At 40.0% G+C, this 26,756-nt stretch overlaps 1 protein-coding gene across 4 annotated transcripts in view; it reads left to right on the top strand.

The window, feature by feature from the left end:
- LOC130167532 (spectrin beta chain, non-erythrocytic 4-like) overlaps window positions 1-26,756 on the top strand; it is an 87,575-nt gene that overhangs the window by 17,639 nt on the left and 43,180 nt on the right. For all 4 annotated transcript variants that reach the window (XR_008827301.1, XR_008827302.1, XM_056373813.1 and 1 more), the window contains exons 5-24: window positions 5,349-5,440; window positions 5,774-5,854; window positions 6,194-6,309; window positions 6,507-6,619; window positions 6,912-7,099; window positions 8,075-8,192; window positions 8,408-8,566; window positions 8,974-9,276; window positions 9,562-9,712; window positions 10,325-10,461; window positions 11,905-12,054; window positions 13,798-14,166; window positions 14,297-14,511; window positions 14,622-14,759; window positions 18,236-18,476; window positions 18,691-18,849; window positions 19,622-19,752; window positions 19,879-20,104; window positions 22,556-22,758; window positions 24,476-24,566. Coding sequence is in view for 2 of the 4 variants with exons in the window: in XM_056373813.1 (XP_056229788.1) it covers window positions 5,349-5,440; window positions 5,774-5,854; window positions 6,194-6,309; window positions 6,507-6,619; window positions 6,912-7,099; window positions 8,075-8,192; window positions 8,408-8,566; window positions 8,974-9,276; window positions 9,562-9,712; window positions 10,325-10,461; window positions 11,905-12,054; window positions 13,798-14,166; window positions 14,297-14,511; window positions 14,622-14,759; window positions 18,236-18,476; window positions 18,691-18,849; window positions 19,622-19,752; window positions 19,879-20,104; window positions 22,556-22,758; window positions 24,476-24,566 (3,381 nt within the window). In the remaining 2 variants the exon portion in view is untranslated. The remainder of the gene's footprint in view (window positions 1-5,348; window positions 5,441-5,773; window positions 5,855-6,193; window positions 6,310-6,506; window positions 6,620-6,911; window positions 7,100-8,074; window positions 8,193-8,407; window positions 8,567-8,973; window positions 9,277-9,561; window positions 9,713-10,324; window positions 10,462-11,904; window positions 12,055-13,797; window positions 14,167-14,296; window positions 14,512-14,621; window positions 14,760-18,235; window positions 18,477-18,690; window positions 18,850-19,621; window positions 19,753-19,878; window positions 20,105-22,555; window positions 22,759-24,475; window positions 24,567-26,756) is intronic.

Raw genomic sequence — 26,756 nt, forward strand, 5'->3', positions numbered from 1 at the left:
ATCTATCTATCTATCTATCTATCTATCTATCTATCTATCTATCTATCTATCTAGTCACAAACATACCTATGTGCTTGCATACTGGCATACACATTTTATCACTCAAACTTGTACTCACATTCACACACATACACAGGTTTCCAGGCCTTAGCAGCAGTGATACAGGATCAGTTCCTGCCATGTAAGTACAGCATAAGCCCAGGGCTCCTCTTCATTACGCTTCAGTGCTACAGCGTGGCCTCTGCACGAAATGCTTGTTTAGCATTATTCAGACCCTTCTGTAATATTCACGGTGCACAGTCGGCTCGTAGCTGTCTCTTGGGACTCAGTGTTGTCATGCTTGGGCTGGCTACCTACCACAAAGCGCGTTTAAAAGCACTGCTAGAAGAATTAGCTCATGTTATGTCAAGTGACCTTCTGCAAGCCAGGCAAGTGAGGCAATTAAAGAGGTGAATGGTGTGTGTGTGCAATATGGCTGATTGGTCTCATGATTTCAGTGTAAATGTTTAAAAAAATGTACGTGTATGTTAACTGTTGAAACATAGTTCATGATGGACATCATTTACATGTAATTTAATCCCAACAATTTAAGTTTAAGTTTCAGTGTTTGATCTGAATGACATGTTTCAGTAGACTGAAATATATAGTTTAGATTCATATATTTTTCAAAAAATATACTCCACAACATTGTAATGGTTTGAGTCTAGCTAAGCAGCTGTAACTGCACAGTTTTGGATACAATAGTGTTGGCTACTGGCTAGCTTTGCCACCATTAGCTGTGAGCTTGGCTGTCGTCGTGCTCTCCTTCTTCTTCAGGGAGCCACTAGTCGATGGCCTCTTCAATTTTGCATGCGTTGAGACAGGAGAGCAGTGCAGGAGACTGATGTCCAGGAGTGTGTGTGTGTGAGAAGGAGTAATTATGAAAGAAGTGAGGATAGAGGGAAAGGATGGTTTGCTGATGGGAAACAATAAGCAGCAATGTTGTGTTAAATAACCAAAGGTGGGGCCTGAATGTGACCATTAGTCATGTGTGCTCAGTCCGTTTCTGATTATTAACAAAGGTTAAAATAAGTTTGAAATACATACAGTATAACACAGTCTTTCCTGTTTTCCTTATCGTTTGTTCACAAGGTGCCGTTTATAACCCTCGAAGCTACAGCCATTCTTACACAACTGTTTTATTTGCCATTATTTAAGCAGGCAGGTAAGTTTAGAAAAAATCTTATTTGGAATGAAAACCTAACAAAAAGCCATTTGAGGTGAGAGGACACGAAACTGAGATTGAAACTGAAATGAAAACAAAATACACACAATATCAATGGAAAAGGAGAAAACAAAGCCACTAAGTGACTATGAAAAAAATAAATAACGACAAGCACAAAGCTGTACAGCAAAAAAAGAAATTCACATCAAATTTAAATGACATTTTTAGTCATGTTTGACTAAGAAAAGCTTACTTCTATCTGACAGTTCAGTCTCATTTCATTTCCACTTTTGGCTAAAACCACACTGATATGTTTTCATTTTAAAACAGTGTTTTGAAACAAAAATGATCTCCGTCCAGACAAGCGCGTTTGTCCAAATCAGAAATGATCTCCATCCATACTGACATGCCTGAAAATGCATATCACATGACCATTCACCAACACTGGGCATGTGCATGCCAGTGTAAGAGGGACGCAGATTGTCTACTCTGTAGTTGGTTGCTTAGTTGCAGAAAATACTATAATTTCAGAACAGCCATGGCAAAACGTACAAGCAGAGGTTTCTTAGCATTAAAAAATGCAGAATTTAACTGCACATCAGCTGCTAGCATTGACAACAAGATCATCAACACTTGTAACTCATTATCCATGTTGCATTCACTACTGGTAGTCGAGGATGATGCTGGTTGTCTTTGTCCGGAAAAGGGTCACGTGATTGGAGTGTGACAAATCAGGGAAGGGTACACTGTGACTGACAGTCAGGAAGAGGACGTGGGTGTCTCCGTTTCTGCTAGTGCAGACTTAAACGCAACCCTGGAGTTTCCAAACTAAAACAGGGTCAGCAGTGGTTCTAAAATTCTCCATTTTAGGGCCTCGAAAACTCCAGGGTGGTGTGGACGGCAGGTGAAAATGTAGCAAAAGTGATATGTTTTAAAACTAAAACTTATTATTATGGATGTAGCCTAAAGTGCTGAATTCATGTCCTCCATTTGCTGTGAGACCTGGCTACTCTTGGAACAATTACATTTTAAAGTACAGTGTATTCTTATCTACTGATCAGCTTTAGGCAAAGACACAGTTCATTTTATAGTTTACAAGTGATCCAGGCCTGGGAGTTTTGCCATTATGCGATTGTGTTTTTTAGCCATAACTAGGATACTAACAGAGTCTGCGGTTTGATTCCAAATACAAAAGCATGTTTATAGAGTAACTTCATTTAACGGAAGATTTCCGTGGTAAGAATAACGTCAGCAAGTTGGCAGAGGTTTATGTTTCTCGAGTAGCTTCCATTTATCTTTCCCTTTTGCACTTTGTCTCTCCTCATCTCCACCTCTTTTCCCCTGTCCTCCCTTCCTCTGTGGTGAAAGAGAGAGTTTGCTTTGCCCAGTCAGCAGGTAGTACCAAACCACTGCAGTAACTGCACACACACAGAAAGAGGGAGAGAAACAGAAAGAGAGGGAGAGAGAGAGAGAAAGGAGAGAAGGGAGAGGATTGACAGGCAAAGGAAGAGGTAATCCTAATGTATTTGCAGAACCATACACAAATAATAACAGACTGTTATTATTTTCAGTGACTTCAATTATAGTGTTGTATATGGTTGGCTGAGTGTCCCTGTGCTGTATGCAGTGAGTGTGTGTATGTGTGAGCTTACCTAACACACTGCCAGCTCACTTGCAGTTTCCAGTGAGTCTGAATTGAGACACATTGATCTAGCTTTACTATGTATTTGACAACATATATAGATTCAGATTTTTACTGAATGCACACAATACTGCACTCTTGACACAGCTGAGATGTAGATTGTTGCAGTAGCAGGGACATGTTCCTAGTGACACATTCCCTGTGAGATTATCTGACACATTGTCGTAAGCATCACAATGTTGTCTTTTCTTAACCTTTTTTAGTCTGTTGCAGTGAAGCAAGTGCTGGCAGACACATTTTACATCACAACAAATCATGGAGATAATGGTGAATTGTGGATCATACTCATATTTCCTATTTATGACAAATTTTCTGTGTCTAAGGGTCTTCCATCTGTTCTTGATCACTAAGACAGTAACTCTTAGATTGCAATGAAAATTAATCCTTTTCTTATTTTATGGATTTACTGATTAATCATTTAATTAATCTGTGTGTCAAAAATAATGACAAATACTAATTACTCACAAGTTACCAGCCTATCGTGACGCCTTAGAAACTGCTTGCTTCCTCTTCATCATTTGATCTATAGTGGTATGAAACAGTGGAAAGCAAGCAGCTCTTCTAATTTGTGAAGCAGTGACCAGCTAATATTTGGTATTTTTCAAATGTTAAACACCTAAGGTCATACATTATTTATCATTTAAAGTAGGGCTGCACAATATGCAAAAAATCATAATGCAATTATTTCGACACATTTAGATATGAGTCACCATTTTATTGGCTATGGTAATTTTTGCATTTCAATCACTGAAAAACGTATAAAAAGGTTGATCTGTGTAGCGTCATAATGCTATATTTATTATGGTCTGCTGTGACACATTTTACCTCTATCAAAAAATAGCAGCTCCTTAAATTTGGATATGGCACTTGGCCATATTGTGATTTCAATAACATTTTGATTAATTATTCAGCGCTAATTTATACTTTTGGATTTGGGTCATTTTCACTGATAAATAATTCACTGTGAAATAAAGAAATTCGTTTTGCGATAAAAATAAATATTTAATGCAATAAGGTGGACATTTAATAAATGTTTATGCTCAAATTAATTAGGCTTTTTCCATATGCATTGTTTGCATATAAATTATGATGTCTCTGCTGCTGAAATAAACTTTAGAGCTAGTTTCAAAATGTATTTGTGTGTGTGCATTTGTATGGTTATGCGATATGAGGACCAGTTTGAGTTTTAGTCCTCTGGAGTGAGGATATTTTGGGAAGTACTCACGTTCTGACACATGGTCAAAGCGCTGTATGAGGGTTAAGACTTGGTTTCATGGTTTGGGGCATAATTAGGTTTAAGGGTAGGGTTAGGGATAGTCGTTAGGCATCTAGTTGTGATGGTTAAGGTTAGGGTAAGGGACGGGGGAATGCATTATGTCCATGAGAGTCCTCAGAAGGATAGAAGTACAAACATTTGTGTGTGTGTGCGTGCAGTGTTGTGCCTAACAACATGGCTAGCAGCTGATTCATGGGTGTCAGGTCCCCAATTACCTTGGATCATGTCAATGTGATGTGATTGGTGGAATAGCTGTCACTGTCACCTATCATCAGGCGTTGTAATGGCGCTGCACTTCTTTGCACTGAAATCCTCAGCTCTTATTGCTTTTGCCTGTTCTTTGTGTTAATTCTCTCACGCTGTGTGTTCATTTTATAGTTCAGGTATACTATCAGAGCAGTGTGACTCTGACATTTCTTCTTCGACCTCTTAGTCACCTGCAAGATCTCTTTTTTTCTTTCAAGTGATCCAGATAGGCCTGGCGTTGCTCCTGTGAATGGCTGTTCACCCAGTTGGAGAAACCACTCAGCCAATCAGAGCCTTTATGGGCAGGACTGAAATTGGCTGACATTGCCAAACTATGTCACATGGGTACTGGCAACACTTTAATCACTGATGCGATTGCTGCTTATTATCTATAGCTAAATACAAATTATCTGACCCCGGATGGGAGCACGGCCAGGTGGCTAAGAAGTAAGCTAACTTCACTGACTAGTTTGCAAATGTTAGACAGTCTTTGTTACTCTGGCTGTGTCTGAAATAACTTCATTCAATCTTTCTCTGCTCCATATACTGTATATATATTATAGACACTCAATAGTTTACTCTATAAATTGAGATTCTGCATACTAAACAATCACTGAAAGGTATAGTGTTGCAACACTATAAAATACAACGGCATTGCAGAGTAGGATTGTTAGCAGTTGTACATGGACACTTTTTTCCCTCCATTGTTGGAACTTACATTAAAATATAATGATAGTCAATATAGTGCACCATAAAGTAAACAGCAAGTGATTCTGTTTGCTAAACACCAAACTAGTAGACTCTGTCTTCAGTGAGGGACAGGTAAAAACCTAAAATGTGGATGTATTTTCCTAAACAGAAAGGGTCTGTGCCACATTGTCTCTCCCACAAATGCTTAACCTGTTGCTTTTCTTGTTCAGATCCAAGTGATCAAAATAGAGACAGAAGACAACAGAGAAACCCGCTCTGCTAAGGATGCCCTACTGCTCTGGTGCCAGATGAAGACCGCAGGGTGAGCAGTGAAATAAATATAAAGGAAACTGTGACCTGCAACAGTGAATTCCATGATCATTTATGTAATTTTCCATTTAATTTTTGTTTATTTATTTATTTCACACAAGTCAGAATCGAATACAGGTAAAAGCATACAAACATGATTATATTAATGGATGAAAATGGGACACCCCAATAAGCTTCAGAAGTTTGTGAATAGGGGCCCAGTAACGGCATGTAAAAAATAATAACAATTTCAGCTACAAAATACCTAAATCCTAATACCTAAAACTCAAAGAATAACTAAATGGTCCAAAAACACACTTAAAGTTACAAAAGATTTCTCGTCCAGGTACCCTGAGGTCAACATTCAGAACTTTACCACCTGCTGGAGAGACGGCCTTGCCTTCAATGCCCTCATACACAGACACAGGTAAGTAGTATTCTATCTATCATGTTTAAAATTGGGTTTGATGCTATGAGAGCAGCAGATAGAAAATTGTGGGAATGTTTGCCATGTCTTTGTGTTTTGTTTTTTTTTATTTACAGCAGAAGTTGTTGTATTTTTCAGTTTTTCAGGAATTTAAGATCTAAATTAAGATGTTAATGATGTAAAACACCAGACCAAAAACAGCTGCACCAGCAAAAACAAAATGAATACACGCACATTTAGATGAGCAGACAAAGACAGAATTGTAAGACTGACATGCAATTTTAGGACTAGAGCCATACAAGCATGGCAAATTCTGTTGCTTCATCTTGCACTCTCCAGACCTGACCTGATAGAGTTCCACAAGCTGACACGGTCCAATGCAACCCATAACCTCCAGCAAGCCTTCAACATCGCTGAGCAGCACCTCGGCCTCACCAAACTCCTGGACCCTGAAGGTGAGAATGTTTAACTGGTTTTGGGTTAATGTCAGTTAAACCACATTACATACAGAAATAGTGATAGAAAAGGAATAGTGACATAAAAGTGATTTTTTTGTATTCACCGAGAAAAATAGTTTTTCTGTGGCTCCAGCTAAAGCTGACCAGATATTAACTCCTCTGTTCACTGCCTCCATCGTCTCTCTCTGGTACAGATGTGAACACAGAGAACCCTGATGAAAAGTCCATCATCACTTATGTGGTCTCCTACTACCACTATTTCTCCAAGATGAAGGCTCTTATCGTGGAGGGCAAGAGGGTTGGCAAGGTAATAAATAGGCCCATATGCAGATTTACATATAGACATTTCATGTCCAATGCATAAATGCTAACACAGTAGTTGAGCTGCCATTATTTTGAAAATTGAAGAACCAGCTGTGTTGTCAAGCAAAAACACAAACTACAATTCATAAAAATGTGCAAAACTTCAGTGACAGAGATGTAAAAACATAATTCTGAACATTTCTCTGTATCGCATTGTGTCTGCTTGTGTTCCACTCTCTACTTAACCTCTTCTTCCTCTTTGAATCTCCGAACCATCTTCTGCCTGTCCTGGTCAGGTACTAGACAACTGTATTGAGGCAGAAAAAATCATCAACCGGTATGAGGCTCTGGCGTCAGACCTGCTGGACTGGATCGAAAAGACCATTGCGGTCATCAGCAACCAGAAGTTTGCCAACTCACTGACAGGAGTCCAGCAGCAGCTACAGGCCTTCACCACCTACTGCACTATAGAGAAGCCAATCAAGTACGTTTTGTGATTTTTTTTTTTTTAAATGGCAGCTTGATATTTTGATAATAATAGAAAATAATCAGAAATATGTGAAAAACATATTTCAAAATAATATATTTATTATTTCTTCAAGCCTGATCCTCCATCCTGCCTGCAAAATAAGACTTGACAAATAATAATAATTTTGTTTTTAGTGTCTTAGGCTAACATTAGCTGAGAGGAATGTACAAGTAGGATTAACATCTATCTTGATCATAAAATAATTTGTGGTTATTTAATTATGTGTAGTGACATAGTTCACATTAATTAACACACACACACACAGATGCACACTGATGTTGTTTCTACAAAAGCACAGACACTGTCTATACAGTACATACATACAATGTACAGTACTTTGGTGTTCAATGAGAAAAATTAAAAAAATTCTCTGGTTCCTGCCTCTCTCTGCGGGTTTGCTCTTTTTTTGTCATGTATGATGATAGAAAGATATCTTATGGTTTTCGACTGTTGGTTGGACAAAACAAGACATTTTTAGACTATAATAATTTCTTATAATTTCATTTTTAAATATTTTTTTGAAAATTTATAGAAAAGTGAATTATGAAAAAAATCAGCAGATTAATCAGTAATGAAAATTATATTATTGCTGAAGCAGTAAAAAATACACATGAGATCTTCATACAGTAGACCCTCCCAGAGTGATGATATGCAATGATACTGGAGTTAACAGGTAAGCAGAGTGAGCAAAGACATCGCCCTCTAACCACAGTCGTCAGACCTCCATGTAGCCAGCATTCATGCTGCCTCATGTCCTTGATCAAGACTCCGAATCCTTGACCAACTTTGTGGCTGCAGCTTCAGTGTTTCCTTTGACCTCAAAGTTGGAAGTATTTTGTTGTGTCTCCTACACAAGAGGGGACTATTGAAAGAGAAGAGGTCATATTGTGGAGCAGTATCCTTAACTAAAGTTTTTTGTCTCTCACTCAGGTTTCAGGAGAAGGGAAATCTCGAGGTCCTTCTCTTCACAATCCAAAGCAAACTTAGAGCCAACAACCAGAAACCATACGTGCCTCATGATGGGAAGCTCATCTCAGACATCAACAAGGTCATACATCCACCAGCTGTGTTGTGTCGTTTTTATTTCATATACAGTATTTCACTTTTTGAGTTACTGATGAAAAGGTCACAATCACTCTTTAACAGTTGAGAAAAAACCTTCAGTCAAACCCATGACTGTTTAACCAGTTATATTTTCCATTACCTCTATTTTAATATCACTTTTCCACTATCAAACATTTCGTTTTGTTATTTTCTTTTCAGGCCTGGGAGAGGCTGGAGAAGGCTGAGCATGAGAGGGGTGTTGCTCTGCGCAAGGAGCTGATACGTCAGGAGAAGCTAGAGTTGCTGGCTCAGCGCTTTGACCACAAAACCACCATGAGACAAGCCTGGCTCAATGAAAACCAGAGACTTGTATCACAGGTAGGGATCTAGGAGGGGTTGGGCGGGGTAAGACTGAACCAAAACTCCTCAGTCTAAAATTATGTTGCAATGTGTGAATGTTTCCCCTGTAGCTTACTTCAACCCATCTGACCTTCGCAACAGCTATACCCGTGTCTTTCGTCCACTGATGTTACAACAGTGAAGTGAAGTGTTCTGTGACTACTTGGAAGAGAAGATGTTATGCATTTTGTGTTAACTGAGCGGTTCCTGTTCCCTTTAGTGTGTCAAATCTAGGCTCTTTTAATTTGTCATCTGTCTAGTCAGTATGTAAATCATAAAGTTCTTCTTTGACCATCTTAATTTCATTATTTAATCTTCATGAGTCCAGTCTGCTTTCCTTGGCTAAACACCTTCCATTTTGTCTTTTTCCTCATCTCTGCCTTCAGGACAACTTTGGCTATGACCTACCAGCAGTCGAGGCAGCAATGAAGAAACACGAGGCCATCGAGGCAGACATAGCCTCGTATGAAGAGCGAATTGGAGTGGTGGTTGAACTTGCAGCAGAGATGGAGGCAGAAGGATACTATGACATCCGACGTATCTTGGCACGCAAGGAGAACATCCTGGGGCAGTGGGGTCTGCTGAAGGAGCTGGTCGCAGGGAGGAGGACCCGTCTGGAGAAGAACCTGGCCCTGCAGAAGACTTTTCAGGACATGGTCTACATGATTGACTGGATGGAGGACACACAGGTATTGAAGGGTGTGTGAGAGGGAGTGAATGAAAGAGACACTCTATCTCTATCTAACTACTGTATAATCAGTAGTTGGATACAGAGGAAAGAAACAGTGGAGATGGAGATGGAGGAAGTGTAAAGTCTATATGGGTTGAAGAGTGAAAATTGAAAGAGACAGAGCAGAAGTATCTGTCAGTGTTTTTGATTTATAAAGAGAAATAAAGAATGAGTAGAATAACATCATAGAAATGAAATCAGAAAAAAACTCTGTTGTTTTACTGTCCCTTCCTGTCTCTCTCAGGTCCAGCTGCTGTCAAAGGACTTTGGGAAGCATCTTCTGGAGGTGGATGACCTGCTGCAGAAACACAGCCTGCAGGAAGCCGACATTGCAGTGCAGGCTGAGAGGGTCGAGACACTCAACACAGCTGCACTCAAATTCACCACAATAGAGGGTACACACACACACTCACTGAGCTTTCATACTTTGTATATCACTGAAGTATACTGATGAATATTATGAATACTAATGAGAGTGAAAATGTTCTGTTTTTTAAAACCCAAAAGCATTAATCAGAACACATAGAGAAATGTTGAATGTACTTTAAATTTTAGGTATTCGGCATTGATAAAAGCTTCAGTATCTGCACAGCAACACCTATACAATATTAAAATGTAACCTTTGTAAAGCTTATAATGTTCAGTTTCTGTTTCAGTTCATTGAAGTTCTGTTTTGTTGGTTTGGTTTTCATTATTCTGTACAGATGTTAGCAAAGTCATTTTGATTGTAATGAAGATTGTTTTCTTTTCCCCAGTGCTTGTTATCTGTCATAGACTAACTAAGTTAAAAGAGGAAGCAAGGATTTAGTTAGATTTCATTCAGTCAAGTGGAGATTTACACTATTTGACCTTGACACAACAGGAACATTGATTTTTTGAACTTGAGATCAATAAGGAGTATGTTTTTTTTTGGGTTTTTTTTGGTGATCCAGCTCAGAGTACATTACTGTAATGAATTAAGTCTTATTTTCTTTCATGGTCATTAACATCATTTTGTTGCCTCCAAGGTTACCAACCGTGTGACCCACAGGTGATCTGTAACCGCGTCAACCACGTCTCTTCCTGTCTGGAGGAGCTGAAACAACTGGCAGCTAAAAGGCGTGCTGAGCTTGAGGAGTCGAGACAGCTGTGGGCCTTTTTTCAGGTAGGATAGTCCGACAGGGTTGTGTTAAATATTCCCAGCCAGTCAACGGGCCTTTATACGCCACCTGAAGTGCTTGTGGGATACTTCAAACAACTGTGGAAACCTGCTCCTTTTTGATATCGGAATTAGGAGGAAGGGTGCTTATGACAATTTCTTCAAATTTATGAAACCGAAAGTCTGAGTCGGAGATGAGAGAGTAAGCAGGTTTTCAACTTCTCTCTTTTTTAATTCTTAAAACAACTATTTCTGTCACTTTTCATTTAAATGACTGAGTACAACACTATGAATGTCAGGAGAGATTGTGTGTCATTATCCTGATATTTAATAATTATCATGTCTTCTGTATCTCTATGGCTGCCAGCTTTTCACTCTGCCTTTGAGTGTGGCCATTCTGATAACTATAAACACTTTTGTTGGACAACATGTCAAACAAATTAGTTATTTTGTTGCATAACCCAACTCTCAGACAACAACCTTGCCAAGTGTACAGTCAGCTTATGAGAGTGACGGCTCAACAGAAATGTCTGCTAAAGAAATAATAAATCACAAAGCAAATTACTGTAATGATAATGTTTTGTTACTTGCTGCTTTGACACGAGAACAAAATGTTTTTAGTGCTGGTTGCTCGCCTGGAGCACTGCTATGAAAGTTTGTCAGAGGAGCTCCGCAAATATGGAGCTTTTTGTGTTTTACAGCATCGATACAACTATAGCTGTTAATAACAGCCTGTCTTTGTAGTATGCTGGCAGAGAAGGGTTAACATTTATGATCAGATTAGTTATTGCCATAGAGTGGCATTAATCCAGTTGAAAGGCATGTTAAAAAAAAAATCTGTCCTTTTCTGTCTTATCTTTTAGACAGGAACGACAGGTACAATCAGCATTTTTTATTTATGACATCTTTCTATGGGGCTGCATCACTTCGTCTTACTCTGTCTCAGTCCATTTCCGTGCGTCAGACTGGGGATCTGTGTGTCTGCGGAAAAAGCTGTTTATCACTTTGATAACACAGAGCTGGTGACAACGTTATGAATAAGCTTTTAGAATTAACAATGAAAGTAATGAGTGTATAATAAGAGTAGTGGATTTCTTTGTCATTGGTTCACATTGTTGAATCACTAATTATATCACATTACTGATTCATTTGGCTAATTCTACCTCTGCCTTTTTTGAGGCTGTCGAACACAGACTGGGATCTGTGTTAGATGCACTTTATGGATTACAGGAGAGGACTGCTTTATATTTCTGAACTTTTTTACTTTACATAGTTTTTTACTTTCACTGATCTTTAAATTTTTTTTGCTTTTCCCAGGTATCAGTTCATTTAATACATTTTTTTAATGTTTTCCTTTCGAAAGGAAGGTTATGTTAGGGTTATAAAGCCTGTGGTTTCGTTTAAAAGTAATAATGTTTTATCTATTTTGTCTGTTTGTTCTCCTTTTAGGAACTGGAGGAGTCAGAGGCCTGGATCAGGGAGAAGAGCTCCATCCTGGGAGCTCAGGGTTATGGGAAGGACCTCAGCAGTGTGCTGAGGTTACTACAAAAACACAAGACTCTGGCTGGAGAACTGCTGGCCCATCGGTCACTGCTGCAGGTGTGTTTGCATGTGTGTTTGTGTTTTTATCTGTGTGTGAGAGAATCAGCACCTGGAATTCCTGTAGTACCTGGAGTTACTGTTTGAAACTTAATGTACTTCAGTAAATGTATGTATTAGCATTAATAAATTACTCTCTGATCTCACCCACAAAAAAAACTTTTTTGACAAAAATCATTTTGAATAGTACAAATATATATTTTGCAGAAAAGTATATCACCTTGCCTCTTTTTAGTACAGTTTAATTTATATAATCTCACAGCATTCATCATTGAAACTTGTTGCTCACTTTCATATTTGATTATTGACATTGACCTCACGTGTTTCTTGTTTTGTCAACTCATACTTGTTGTGAAACATCACATGTAAAATTTAATATGATGTGACTATAAATGTAGAAACAGGATCATAACATGAAGCCCGTCAGGAGAATATTCAATATGAAGTAGGAAGGACCAAATAAAACAAAACTTTGCAACAGTCAAAGATCAATAAAACCAAAGCATCCAGTGTCAAAGGTAAATGTTTGGTGATTGGTATTTCAGATTTTGCTATAAACACTTTGATTATTATCCATCCATCCATTATCTATACCGTTTATCCTTATAGGGTTGCGGGGGGGCTGCAGCCAATCCCAGCTGACATTGGGCGAGGGCAGGTTACACCCTGGACAGGTCGCCAGTCTATCACAGGGCTGACATATAGAGCCATATAGAGACAAATAACCACTTGCGCACACATCCACACCTATGGGCACTTTAGAGTCGCCAATTAACCTAATGTGCATGTCTTTGGACTGTGGGAGGAAGCCACAGTACCTGGAGGGAACCCACGCAGGCACAGGGAGAACATGCAAACTCCACACAGAAAGGCCCCAGTAGTACATCTTAGTAAGATGTTGGGTCACCATGTGCAGCCAGAACAGCTTCAGTGCTCCTTGGCGTTGACCCTACATGTCGCTGAACTCCACTGGAGGGATGAACACCATTATTCCAGAAGATATTTCCTCATTTGGTGTTTTGATGATGGTGTTGGAGAGCGCTGTCTAAAATGTCGGTCCTAAATCTACCATAGGTGTTCATCTGGGCTGAGATCTGGTGACTGTGAAGACCATAGAATACGTGTCACATAATTTTCATACTCATCAAACCATCCGGTGATCCCTTGTGTCCTATGGACAGGGGCATTGTCATCCTGTTTCTACACTGAATTATGCGTGTTTTTCCTTTGATTAGTCCCCCATCTGTTGGAAGGCTACACACACATGACACATTGTTTAAAGATTTTCCACCAGTGTTACATGGGATCATACTGTATACATATAAGGGCCAAAGAGGTATGGTCACATCACACAGGTGCAGGCTTTATGCAGGGTAGATGTTGGAGGTACAGTAACTCAGTCAGAGGACTCTGTGTATGTTGATATGTATTTTTTTTTTTTGTTCTTCTCGTCCCCTTTCTACTGTTTTTCTCAGCTCTTCAAAGTTGTCTCACAATCTACTTTTTGGACCATGATAACACAGTGTTTCTCATACATGGATTTATTTGTGGCAGCCCCCACAATATCAACATTGACTGCTACATATTGATTTTCTATTCCAAAATATCCTGCAAATAAAAGAAACATCACAGTTCTACTTAAGTATCCAGATTAAAGTTAAAATGTTGGCTAGGGTTTCCTTTTACTGCCCGCAGTGTGAAATAATTTAGAGTTTATCCCTCCATCCTGCCCTGCTCCTGCAGAACACCATGAAGCGAGGAAAACAGATCCTGAGTGAGAAGAGCTTCGGCACTGCAGGGATCCAGGAGCGCATCATGGAAGTGAAGGGCGAGTGGAAGCGACTGGAGGACCAGGCAGCGCAGCGTCTTGGCCACCTGCAGGAGGCACTCAACTTTTTTCAGTTCTCCACGGAGACAGACGACTTGGTGGCATGGCTGCAGGACGCTTACCGCCTGGTCTCCAGCGAAGACTTCGGACATGATGAGTACTCCACTCAGTCACTGCTGAAAAAACACAGAGGGGTCAGCGAGGCCATCGACAAACATCGTCTTCATGTGGTGACTCTACGCAAACACATGGTGGGGCTGCCCCTGCAGTACCGTGATCAAGAGGTGGGTAGAGGGAGCATGGTCAAGATGTTTTAACTTATTTGGTGAAAAGTATTTTGTTTGTCTTTCTGCATTTGTTCTTTTGCCCTTTTTGTCCTCGCACTTCTCCTTCACTGTCCCCTCTTCTCTGCAGGAGGTGCAGGTTCGCATGGGAGAGGTGGAGCAGCTGTATACCGAGGTGGCTGAGGTGGCGGTGCTCAGACAGCAGTGGCTTCATGATGCCCTCGCTGTCTACCGCATGTTCAGTGAGGTCAACGCCTGCGAGCTGTGGATTGATGAGAAGGAGCAGTGGCTGGACAAGATGGAGATCCCTGAGAGACTGGAGGACGTGGAGGTGGTGGCACACAGGTGAGGAGGAGGGCGAACGTTTTATCTCTTTTATGGTTCTTTGTTTTTGATTCGTAACTGAGGAGTGACAAGCTCTGACTGGCCCAATGCATTAATGCCCCTTTTTGTAGGTTTGAAAGTCTGGACCAGGAAATGAACAGCCTGATGGGAAGGATCCTGGATGTTAATCAGATAGTTCAGCAGCTCCTGGATGGAGGTCATCCGTCTTCTACAGAGGTCCGAGGTTGTCAGGACCACCTCAACTCCAGGTACTGAAATAAAACTGACCTCCCAACAGCTACAGCTATTTTTGGTACTACTATTTTTTTGGTACTACTATTTTTGGTACTCCTCCTGTTGTTACAATAACAACAGATTTACGAAACACACCAATGCTGAGCCAGAAGTGGCCTTTGCTACTACAATACACTCTAGCACTAAACTAACAATACTATCACTGATACTAATGTCATTAATAATGCTCCTAGGCAAGCAGGTGTGGTCATCAGATCTTCAAATTAGTACTAATATAAATCTTTATTTTAGTCATGAACCAGTAAGATACTGTAGAAAGATACAGTATATTATTCATGAAAATACATATGTTCAGGTCAGGTCTTCTGATAGGTGGACTCTGAGGTATTTAAAATTGGCAACCCGCTCATTCTCCTCTATGTTGTTGCATATTCCAGTGTTGTGTGTTTTCTTGTTCTCTCTGAAGTGTAGGATGACATCCTTTGTCCTATTGGTGTTGAGGATCAAGTCATTGTCCTTACACCATGAAGACTGTATCTGACTTCCTCCCTGCAGACAATTTCCTCATTTGTGATCAGGCAAATCTGATTATGGCGTTGGAGCTGTGGGTGGGAGTGCAGTCATAGGTGACTATGGAGTAGAGGAGAGGACAGAGGACACAGCCTTGGGGGGCACTGATGTTGAGGATGATAATAGAGGAGGAGTGTTTGCCTAATCTGACATGCTGGGGTCAGTTGGTGAGAAAGTCTTTGATCCACAGGCAGATAAATGTGTATAGTCCAAGTGTCTGCAGTTTGTTGAGCAGTTTTTGCCGGTAGATGAAATTGAAAGCTTAACTCAAGTCAACAAAAAGCATCCTGACACGTGTTGGGGTTTTCTAGGTGAGTGAGAGCAGTGTCAAGTGCTAGTGAAATGGCGTCATCTGTGGATCTATTGGCCATGTCGGCAAAATGATGTTGGTGGAGATGGGGGTAGGGTACAGGTCTCGATGTTGGATAGCACCAGCAGCTCTCAAAGCATCAACAGGCTGGTCATCATTATGGCCTGTTAATGCTGAAGTCTTGGGCACTGGCATCATGGTGGCAGTTTTCAGACAGGTCTGAACTGTGGCCTGTCGTAGTGACTGTGAGAAGATGTTTGTGAAATCTGCAGCAAGCTGGTTGGCACATGCTTTCAGGGCTCGTCGAGGAACACCATCAGGACCGGCTCCCTTTCTGCTGTTTATGTTTTGTAGAGCCCGTCTGACACGGACCTAAAGAGTCGGGAGGATATGTTAAAATCAGTCATTGTCAGTTCTCTGCTTGTATTTGTCTTTTTTACCTTTTGGAGGGGGGAGGAGTAGGTGTGAAGAGAGGAAGGTGGAGTGAAAGGTAATGACATGCAGAAAGAGAAGAGAGGTGGAGAGGGAACAAAAGTTTGTACAGTTGTGTAATTATTTAGGTGAATTCATTATCTAGAAGCAAAGTATTTTCATATTCTTTTTGTTTACACTGTCATGGTCTACTCTTAAGGGACACTTTCTGTGGACTATTTTTATAGACTTCATATTTGGACTTTTGTTTATTTCCTGTTCTTATTTTGAAATTATTTCCTTTTATGTCTGTTGTTATTTCACTGAACTCTACCTGTCCAGTATTTGTTTTGTCTGCACTTGGGTCCTGAAGTTACAATCGCTGACATACACAGTGATTTTTCTTTAATTGTAGCTTCATATCCTGTCAGTCGTGTCTTCGTGAGATGCTGAACTCCTACCTGCCTTCTCTGGTCCACCTGAGCATTTCCTCAATGCCTGAGATGTAAATGTAAAATAGCAGATTTAGCACATGTTAATCGATGGTATCCCTGTGATAGGATTGGCTTTTTTTTATCCATCTCATATGTCATATTCACTGACCACTGTTACGTCTGGCAGCAGTGTCCACGACGGCTGGGAGACCATGAATCTTGTGACCTTGGCACATGGAGTTGGTCTCAGGGCGACCATCTGTGCTGGCTGCTTCAGTCAAGACGAGACCAGCCGAGAGCACTTTACCCAAAAATAAAAACAAACACACACAAAATAAACACTTGTCTTCTCACTGCCTTCTCTGCTATTTTTTTTATTAAAAAATCACTTTCAGATTTAGGAACTTAACTATATAATATCATGTCTTTGCTGGCCTTAGATGTGGTATTGTTGTTAGTGTGCAAATTCAACTTAACTTTAATGAAATACCAACAACCTTCAGAGGAACAAAATACATGAATCCTGAGTAAATTGAAAGTTTTAACCATATTTGCTATTAGTTGATTATTTTCACTCCATAAAGCTCATAGTCATGTAATCTACTGAGTTTTATCAATTACTAAGTCAATCTGTTCATAGCTCCCTCGAGTTTATCTATTTTCTTAATATTGTGATGAAACTATCCAGGTTTAAGCCACGCATATAAAGTGGCAACACTTTTTAGAGTACACACAACACAATGTAGAGATTAAACACTTATTACTACAATATGACGACATTTACAACAGTATTATTTTTTTATAAGTGATTTGATTTAAAATCATCGAAAAATGCTTAGCATACATTCATGATTATCCCTTATTTCGTAGATAAACACATTAAAACAAATTGTGCTGTGTGTAAACTTAGTTTGGGGAAGTTTACAACTACTGCATCCTTGTGTAATTACATACACAGCTTATATCTCATTGTTGTGGAGCAGAGACCCCACCCACCCTCCATTCACACCTAAGCTCACCACCACTACTAGTCTGATCATAAGACGTCTTTTGCAGCTCTGAGGTCAGCGTCACCTAGCTGTTTTCCATCCTGCCTGCTGAGCGTTCTGTCTGCCTCTCAGTGACTCTGCCATTACCTCATTACAGTCACAAGGATCTCTGTGTGTGGGCATCAGTGTGAGTGTGTGAGTGTGTTTTTCTTGGCTGAATGGGTGTGTATTGAGACCTGCTGGTCTGGAGCAGAATCAGGAGAACATATTGTATGACAATATGGTAAGCAGACAGAGGCCTGAGCTGAAACCACAGCAGAGCACAGAGCAAACAGAATCAACTGTCTCAGATAAATCCCCACAGTTCATATCAGGTCATCATAACAGAGTTTAACATGTCTTTTAATTAGCAATTTATTTAACAAAACTTAAGAAAACCTTAAATATGTAAATGGAACCAATCTCATTTCAGTGAATCAGCTGATATTTCTCAGCTGATGCGTATTTTGTTTAAGATCTGCTTGATACGTCTGCTGCATTTTCTTTTGACCTAGAGTTTAGGGCTGGAATTGAAGTCCTAAGCCTACTCAAATTATGCAAACTTGCCCTGTGTTCTGAAAACATTGTTAAGAGAGGGATGAGAGGGCTTGATAGATGTAGGTGTAAAATTTCCCAATAAATCACAGCTGTCTTCACAGTCACACATTTCTACCTCACAGTACCACACTCTACAGTTTTATTGTTTCTCTATCCTGTTTGTCTCCACATCATACCAGGTGGAACAGCATCGTGGAGTTGGTGGAGCAGAAGAAAGATCAGCTGGACTCAATGTTACGTCTGCAGAACTACCTGCTGGAGTGCGCCGAGATCAAGTCCCAGATCCAGGACAAGAGAAAAGCCATCGACGCCACCCAGTACGTAGGCAGCGATCTGGGAGGAGTCCTCGCTCTGCAAAGACGCCTTTCCACCATGGAGGGAGCCTTGTCTGTCCTGGAGCCCAAACTACTGCATCTGCAGGTAGGGAATTATGGGGGAGTACACTGACTGTACAAACATTTAAGGATGGGGTCCGTTTTCAACTGTCATATTACCATGTGGATAAAAAAAAAATACAATCCTAAAAACAAAATAATAATAATCATTAAATGAATAAACAGTGAGTGTAAGAAACCATAGAAGATACAAACTGCAGCATAAAGGCTATAATCACTGTCTCTGTTTGGTGATGTAGGAGGAGGCAGAGCATCTGGCCACCGTTCACACAGGTCGGGCCATGGAGGTTCTTGTGCCGTTTGATGGCATCAGTGTGGAGTGGGAGGAGCTGAAACGCACCCTGCAGGGCTGCGAAGACTCACTGATGGTGGCTAGCAGGCTGCAAAGCTTCATACAGGTACATAGGAGTAGTTCAGACATCAGGAAGAACTCTGATCACTCTGATCAGCTAACCAATGATCAATCGATAGGAACTGCAACAGCATGTGTTTGATTCTGTTTCTTACTGTGCTCCTCTCCTTCCTGTGAGACTGTTCTGTAACTGACATGAACAATAAAGACACATTTTCAGAACTGCTAATATAAAACACAATAGTGCTTTGAGTTAGTTATTGTCTCAAACCAAGTATAGATCTGCAACTCATGCAGACACTGGATGTTCTGGTAATTTTGTGTTACAGAGCAGAGCAGAGAACAGAAAGCTCACCAATTGGTCATTTGTGTAAAACATTTGTTTAGTATTTGAATGTAGTTAAGGAATGTTAGATGTTTTTTTCACATAAAAACAAGGAAATGTATGTAGAATGTTTCTCTCTTGAGAAAGTTCCTCTTCCCAGAAGAGGGTAAAAAGACGACAACAGAGATTGTGAAAATGGTGATGGAGAAATTGGTTGTTTGAGGAATCAAATTTAACTATCTGCTGCAAGCTAAGCAGGAGTGTTTTGACACAACTGGAAGCAGGAGTGTTTTGACACAACTGGTAATCTGGAAACAAACTGCCTTTAATTTCACCTTGCAAGAGAGAAGTACATTTTCTACATACAAACCTTTTGAAACCTATGTATGGTTATAATGTGCTAAAGAGGCTGCAGATTATTTTTTATTTGTCAGATTAGACTAACAGTAGAATTGATGAAATGTAAATCATGTTCCTCTCTCGGTCCTGTCAGGATCTGGACTCATTCCTTACCTGGTTGGTCCAGACGCAGACAGCTGCAGCCTCAGACCAGCTGCCCAACGACCTGGAGGAGGCAGAGAGACTGATCAACAAACATGCTGCCCTCAAGGAGGAGATAGGACGGTGGGTTACTGAAAGACAAGAGGCTTTTTATCCTTATCGATCCTTAGTGATCTTCCTAAAAGGTCCTAAAAACACATCAGGTGTTCAGAAAATGATTGATTTGGGTCTCTGTTGTTGTCGTTGCAGGTATGAAGAGGACTATGAGCGCCTGCAGGCCATGAACGAGCTGCTTGAGTCTGAGGAGGCTCCCCTACCCCAGGCCGCCCTGCAGCAGTGGCTGCAGAAGCTCGATGTCGGCTGGAACAAACTGCTAGAGATGTGGGAGAGCAGGAGAGAAGTTCTGGTCCAGGCTCACATTTTCCATCTGTTTCTACGAGACGTTAAACAGGCGGAGTCCTTCCTCAATAACCAGGTGAGATAAAGAAAGACCAGAGGATGAATTTTATTGTCTGTTGGTGATCAAGTTTTTACTTGACTACTTGTTGTGATAATGTGATTGGCTTTCTATTTAATAGTTTATTCCTACCATTTACCTGATGTACATGTTAGTAAAAACCTCTTTCAGTTGCTCCAGCCCCACTTCTTCTTGCAAACCTGCTTAAGTAACTTTTACAACTCTAGAAAAGTTCTGTTTGTTGTGATGTTTGACAGCCAAAAAAAAGCAGCTGTTGTGTGCAACATGTATGACATGCTTTTAGGCTGCTGATTTTACATTGCTGCGTTTAGGTGATGTTTGTCAGAGCTTGTCTGGCTGCTTTTCCTTTTGCATCTTTTCTTCTGATGGTGGTAGACCAGAAGGAGCTATATATACCACACAGAAAATCAGTAGAGAAAAATTATGTGCAGCTCAAAGAGCGCTGTCATTTATATATCAGTTGATATACTGTGTATACATACATACATACATACATACATACGTAATACTGAACTAAAATGAGGGGCAGATTAAGAAACAGAAAAGGTTGAAAGAGTGCAGACTAACATCTACACTTATTCCTATGACATGGTAAACAAACATACTGTATATCACCAAAACATGGTGTCTGCATGAACACATTCTCTCTAAACAGGCTTAATGATGCCTTTTGACTGCAGCTGAGATGCACAGAAAATCAACTGGACTGGGTGTGGTCAGCGTATAACTCTGCCAACGAGAGAAAAGCAGAGAGTGTGTGTGTGTGTGTGTGTGTGTGTGTGTGTGTGTGTGTGTGTGTGTGTGTGTGTGTGTGTCAGCAGGTGTCTTCCTGCAGAGTGTCTCTGTGTTATGCGATATTAGAGCAGGAGCTGTTGAGACAGCAGCTTCTAGTAACTCTAGATCTACATGATGAAGTGTAGGAGGAAGAGCTGCTGGCAGCCTTCTGATTCTCAAGTCTGTATGTGCGTGTGTCTGTGTGAACAATATACAGTATGATGGTATTTATAGGTTTGTGTAAATTATACTTCTTGTTGGTTAAACTCTGTCCATGACTCGTAGGTTAGTGTTTAAGTATTTCTTTTGCAAACATCATACCTTGCATTAAATAATGCAGTAGTATCATGAATGAAGGGAGATTATATTACTTTAACGAAACATGATGTTGCAGTTATCTTAGTGGCATCAATGATTACCAATATAGATTAAGTGCAGCTTTGAAAGTTATGTCTCATCTCATTTTCATGTCATGAATATGAGCTAGGATGTTTATGCAGCAATTAGCACAGACAGAAATGATAGAAAGCAAGGATTTTGTAGAAATCAGCTTAAGTGTATTTAAGGACCTTTTTAAAGTAGATTTAGACATTGCTGAACAATGATTATCTCTTTTCTTTTATAATGTATAAATTCCTATAAATGTCCTTATAACAGTCTTTGGAATGTAACTATCACTTAGTTTCATGATAACATATAAATATGATCTAGCCTGTGTCATGTACAGAGTAACAGTCTATCACATGCACGTTTTTTTTCTAATCCGAAATGTCACAGGCAGAGCTGCCCCTGACTCCCCTGCCCCTGCCCCTGTGTGTGTGTGTGTGTGTGTGTGTGTGTGTGTGTGTGTGTGTGTGCGTGCGTGCGTGCGTGCGTGCGTGCGTGCGTGCGTGCGTGCGTGCGTGCGTGTGTGCGTGTTGGCCAGAACGTCTCTTTTGCTTTGCTAACAGATCTTTACCAGGGACCAGCTCCTTATTAGCCTGGTGGGGGTTGGGGTGAGAGCCTTATTTAGAGAGCAGCATTTCTTCTTCAATAAGTATCAAAGATGTTCCAGCCCATAGATCTTTGTCTACCTCTCCATGTTGTTTCTGCCTTAATTTAATTTATTTTCTCTGTATCCAGGGGCCCGAACTTCTCCTTATAAAAGGGCAAATGCAAAATAATATGAATGATTTCTTGTACTGTAGACTTACTAACAATTATTGTCATTATTGATTTCATCTGCCTGTGTTTGATTAATCATTTAGTTGAATAAATTACAGAAAAAAATCCCCTCACAATTCCCTAAAACATCTGTTGATGTCTTGAAACCGTCCAAAACGTAAAGATATTTAATTTACCATCAAACCTTCACAGCTGAGAAGCTTAAACAAAGGAATGCAATATTTTTTCTGCTGATCAACTAATCAATAATGTAATCAATACAGTTAAATGTTAAGGATTAAAATTGGATGTTTATCCTATGATTGTTCATCCTGTGGTTTAGTTGATTTTTGATAAGCCACTAACAGTCATGTCCTAATTTTCAGGAATCTCTCTCGTCTGTCCTGTGCTCATGGTGTTTTTCTATGTATTTTAGGCTCTTTAGTTTTTTTTCTTAGTTAATCTCCTGATGTCACTGTATCTGTCTCTGAACCTAGAATTCACCTCACTGCTCCCATCTTCATCTTCCAGGAATCTGCCCTTGCTCATGTGGAGTTGCCCACCACGGTGGAAACGGTTGAGGCCGCCATAAAGAAACACAAGGACTTTACCACCACCATGGAGCTGAACCTGCACAGGATCAAAGCTGTGATCGAGGCTGGAGAGAGTCTGATCAGTCAGAGCAACATCTACTCTGAACGCATCAGGGAACGCATCGACACCCTCGCCAACAGGTACCACATACATAAATACAGAAGGACATGAGCTAGATTAAAGCCTAGACTGACTGTCAATGTTTAGCAGTTTTTTGTTAGGTTATATCAGTTTTACTTTCCTCGAAAAGGATAACTATCAAAAAAGATTCAAAATGTTGAACTCTCACATTGACATTTCAGTTTTCCTCCTGCTTTGTGAGTTTTTTAATGAGAATATTTGCTAAGCATGAGCATATGGCATGTAAAAAGTACACCAAAAATAATACACACTTTCTAATATATATATATTTTTTAAAAGAACTATGAAACAGAATTTTACCATATAAAACAAAAGATTTTTCTTTACTGTTGCTCTGTGGAACTGGAAAAGGAAGCAATAGGAAATATTTTTTCTTAAAGGTCAATTTGTCTAATTATTCTGTGTGCAAAATGGAAGCAAGGAGAAGGAAATGTACATGTCCGACATAAATGTAAAAAGAAAAATTATAAACTTTACACTCTTTAAGTAGTTGCTAGTGTGTAAAAAGCCACAGTCGTTTTAAATGTTGGATATCTCCATTTGAGATGAAACTCCGTCACTCTGACACAATATGTCAGCACAGACTGTTCGAGCTGTACGATGTGCTGATTATAAAGCTCAAAGATCTAAGCAGCTGTCCAAACACAAGACGACAATAATAAAAAGAATAATTGCAACTAAAGAATTTGAAGAAAAGAGACTTGAGAGTATAAATGAAACAAAACACAGAATACAGAGCCCAGCCTGTTTGGCTCAGACCTGACACCTGACCATGAAATCTGTGTGATAGCTGAGGTGGTGTGCGTGCGCGAGTATGTGTGTGTGTGTGCACATGTGCATGTGGGGGTTGGGGTTTTTGTGTGTGTGTCCAACAATAGCACTGTGGTGAACCATATGGTTTTTAGATTTAATTTACATGAATTAACCCAGTGGACGTTTATTTTTCTCCCATGGTGACAAATAAATGAGCACAGTAGTACATGATGGTTTTTATGTGTTGTTTTCTGGTTCTATAATATATAATTTCACAATTATTACATTTTCAAAGTTCTTTTTCATAAAGAAATCATATCTGGTCTCTGTCTGTTTGTTGTTATCAAAATATCAATATTACAGCTGTACTTTTTTGGGCAACACCAACCCAGATTCTTCCCTGTTACCAAATTAAAGTGGTGATACTAGAGTTATTATGTCTGAGTATGTCAGACATATAAATATGAATACAAATGAACAGATTAACATAATTGTCAGTGTATAACTGTTTGCCAAATTAAATCCAGTGTTAAATCATGACTCTTAAAATATAGACTTCATTATAACGTAATAGTATTTTCACAAAGGTGCAACAAGTAAAGTATGGCTTTTGTTGCTCTCTATAAGTGAAGAACTCCAACAAGACTCTGGGTCAGTGTACTATATTTCATCTGATTATTGCTATAAAGAATGTATGAAGATGAAATATAATACTAATACTACTGCTTGTGCCCTCTCCTTTGACCACTTTCTTACTCGCTCATCCACATTCAGTCAGCTTTTAAAATGTTTGTAGTTTGGGAATGATTGTTCCAGTATAAGCAGGACTGGATTGTCAGTAATCTCAACACCTTGTAAAGCAAATCTAAAGTTAAACAAAAGTAGATGCCAAAATAGTATAGTTGTGTTAATTATATAGTAATTGTACCTTGAAACTTAACAGCTTGTCCATCACTATTTCAGGGGAAACCAGAACAGAGAGCTGGCCCAGCAGTGGCTGGAAAAACTGAACGATCAGTGGGAACTTCAGAGGTTTCTCCAGGACTGTCATGAGGTAGGAGGCTTCTGCAGTTGACCCTTCTTGTGCTTCTTGGCCAAGAGTGGTGTGCATCTTGGATTCAAGCCATGAAGTCCTTAGTTGTTACGTGATCTACTTATGGTTGACACTGACACATTTATCCCAGCCTTCATCGGGTCATCCTGTAAGCCTTTTGCAGTAACACAGAGGTTTTTCTTTGTTGTCTTGATGAGAGCATTGTACAGACGTTCAAAACCTCTCAATGTTGTCTCTAGGAATGTTCAAGGTCTTGGAAATCATCTTACACCCATTGCCCAATGTGCAATGAAATTATCTTCTGTCTCAGCTTTTGTGACTGCTCCCTAGTCTTCCCAAAAGTTGCAACACACCTTGAACACATCACTGGGTGATGTTTATATAAATACATCACAGCTGAATCGGGTTTTAACCCAGCTGCAGGTTGACAACAGTCTGAATATCACCACTACTGTATGTACTGCTTGATTTTGTGATCTTTGAGATGTGCTGTGCAAAACCATGTCAGAGAGAACACAGATACCAAAGATTGTACATATTTTGAGTACGGTCCTTACAGTACTCACAGTACAGTACAGTCCACACCTTATGTGTGTCGAGTTTTGTTGCACACGGGTCACCTCTGTTGGCTCCTGCAGTTTTTGCTCTCTCACCCTGCAGAGACACAGGCGTCTTTCTGGGCCAAAACCTTGTTTAGTTTCAGCAACTTTCTCTCTTTGGCTACCCTGAATAATTCAGCAGCACAGCTCCTCATCACTAATTCAGAGGAGGAAGAGTGTATCTCACTATGTACATGAGTGTGTGTGCGTGCGTGCGTGCGTGCGTGTGTGTGTGTGTGTGTGTGTGTGTGTGTCAGCCATATATCTCTCTGTCTGCTTGTATGTTGTATGTGTGTCTAGAGAAGTACAGTATGCATGAGGAGTCTTCCCCTGACTGTGTGTGTGTGTGTGTGTGTGTGTGTGTGTGTGTGTGTGTGTGTGTGTGTGTGTGTGTGTGTGTGTGTGTGTGTGTGTGTGTGTGTGTGTGTGTGTGTGTGTGTGTGTGTGTGTGTGTGTGTGTGGTGTACAGTGGGCGAGTGACACTGCGTCAGTCTGTAGAAACCTGAGCTCTCAGCTGACAGGGTGTGTTCTCTTCGGTCCAGCCTGCACCCTCGTGTTTCCTGTTTCTCACTGCTGCTCTCTGTCCACTCACATTTACACTGGCCTTTACACAGTCACTTATGTTTGTTGTACACACAATGTTATCATCTACAGTTTATATTTATTGGTCTGGTCTTTATGGGTGGGACTGACACCTGATTATATACAGACTTTTGTTTGACGGTAGTTGTAACACACTCCATGCATGCAGCTGGACTGCATTTATATAGCGCTTTTCTAGTCTTATCAACCACTCAAAGCATTTTACACTACAAGCCACATTCACCCATTCACTCACACATTCATACACAGCTTTCTTCTACACATACAGCTCTTCTACCATACATTCACACTCATACACTGATGGAACAGCCATCAGATGCAATTTTGGGTTCAGGGGCCAGTTGCACAAAGCACCTTAAGTTTTCTACTTTAGTATGACACTTAAGGTTGAAGTTCTCCATGCTGAGGGAGTTACTTAAGGGTGTTGCTCAGAATCTCTTAAAAGGTTTCCTTAGTTAAGGGAAAATGTTAAGACATTTGCAGCAATGAAGGAGATTTTACAGCTCTAAAATTCTACAGTTTCCATGGAGACCATGGAAGATATAGGATACAATCAGAGGTACCTTAAGTTTATTTCCTTAGTTTAGTTGCTAAGGTCTTCTGTGCAACAGTTCAATTGACTTTAAGTGATTCCCTAAGTATAAGACTAAAATAAGGAAAATACCTTAAATATTTAAGAGAACATTTTAAGATAACCTTAAGGAGAAGACTTAAAGTTTCCTTAAAATAAAATTGTTACACAAAACACCCTTAACTCAGACTTTACTGGCCCCAGAATCTTGCCAAAGTAAACTTCAGTACGTGGACTGGAGGAGCAGGGGTCAAGCTGCTCTTTTAGAAATACTTCTCTTTTTCAACAGAGATACTGGACAAAGTGTAAAAGACCATTACTCTTAGAATAGAGCCAGCACAGCAGTTCAGTGCTATTTATTACCATATACAAAACAAAACATATTTTTTAATGGTTTGGTGCATTTTGTTTTTGTAT

The sequence above is a fragment of the Seriola aureovittata genome, chromosome 4 (genome assembly GCF_021018895.1).
Source record: "Seriola aureovittata isolate HTS-2021-v1 ecotype China chromosome 4, ASM2101889v1, whole genome shotgun sequence".
Taxonomy (NCBI): domain Eukaryota; kingdom Metazoa; phylum Chordata; class Actinopteri; order Carangiformes; family Carangidae; genus Seriola; species Seriola aureovittata.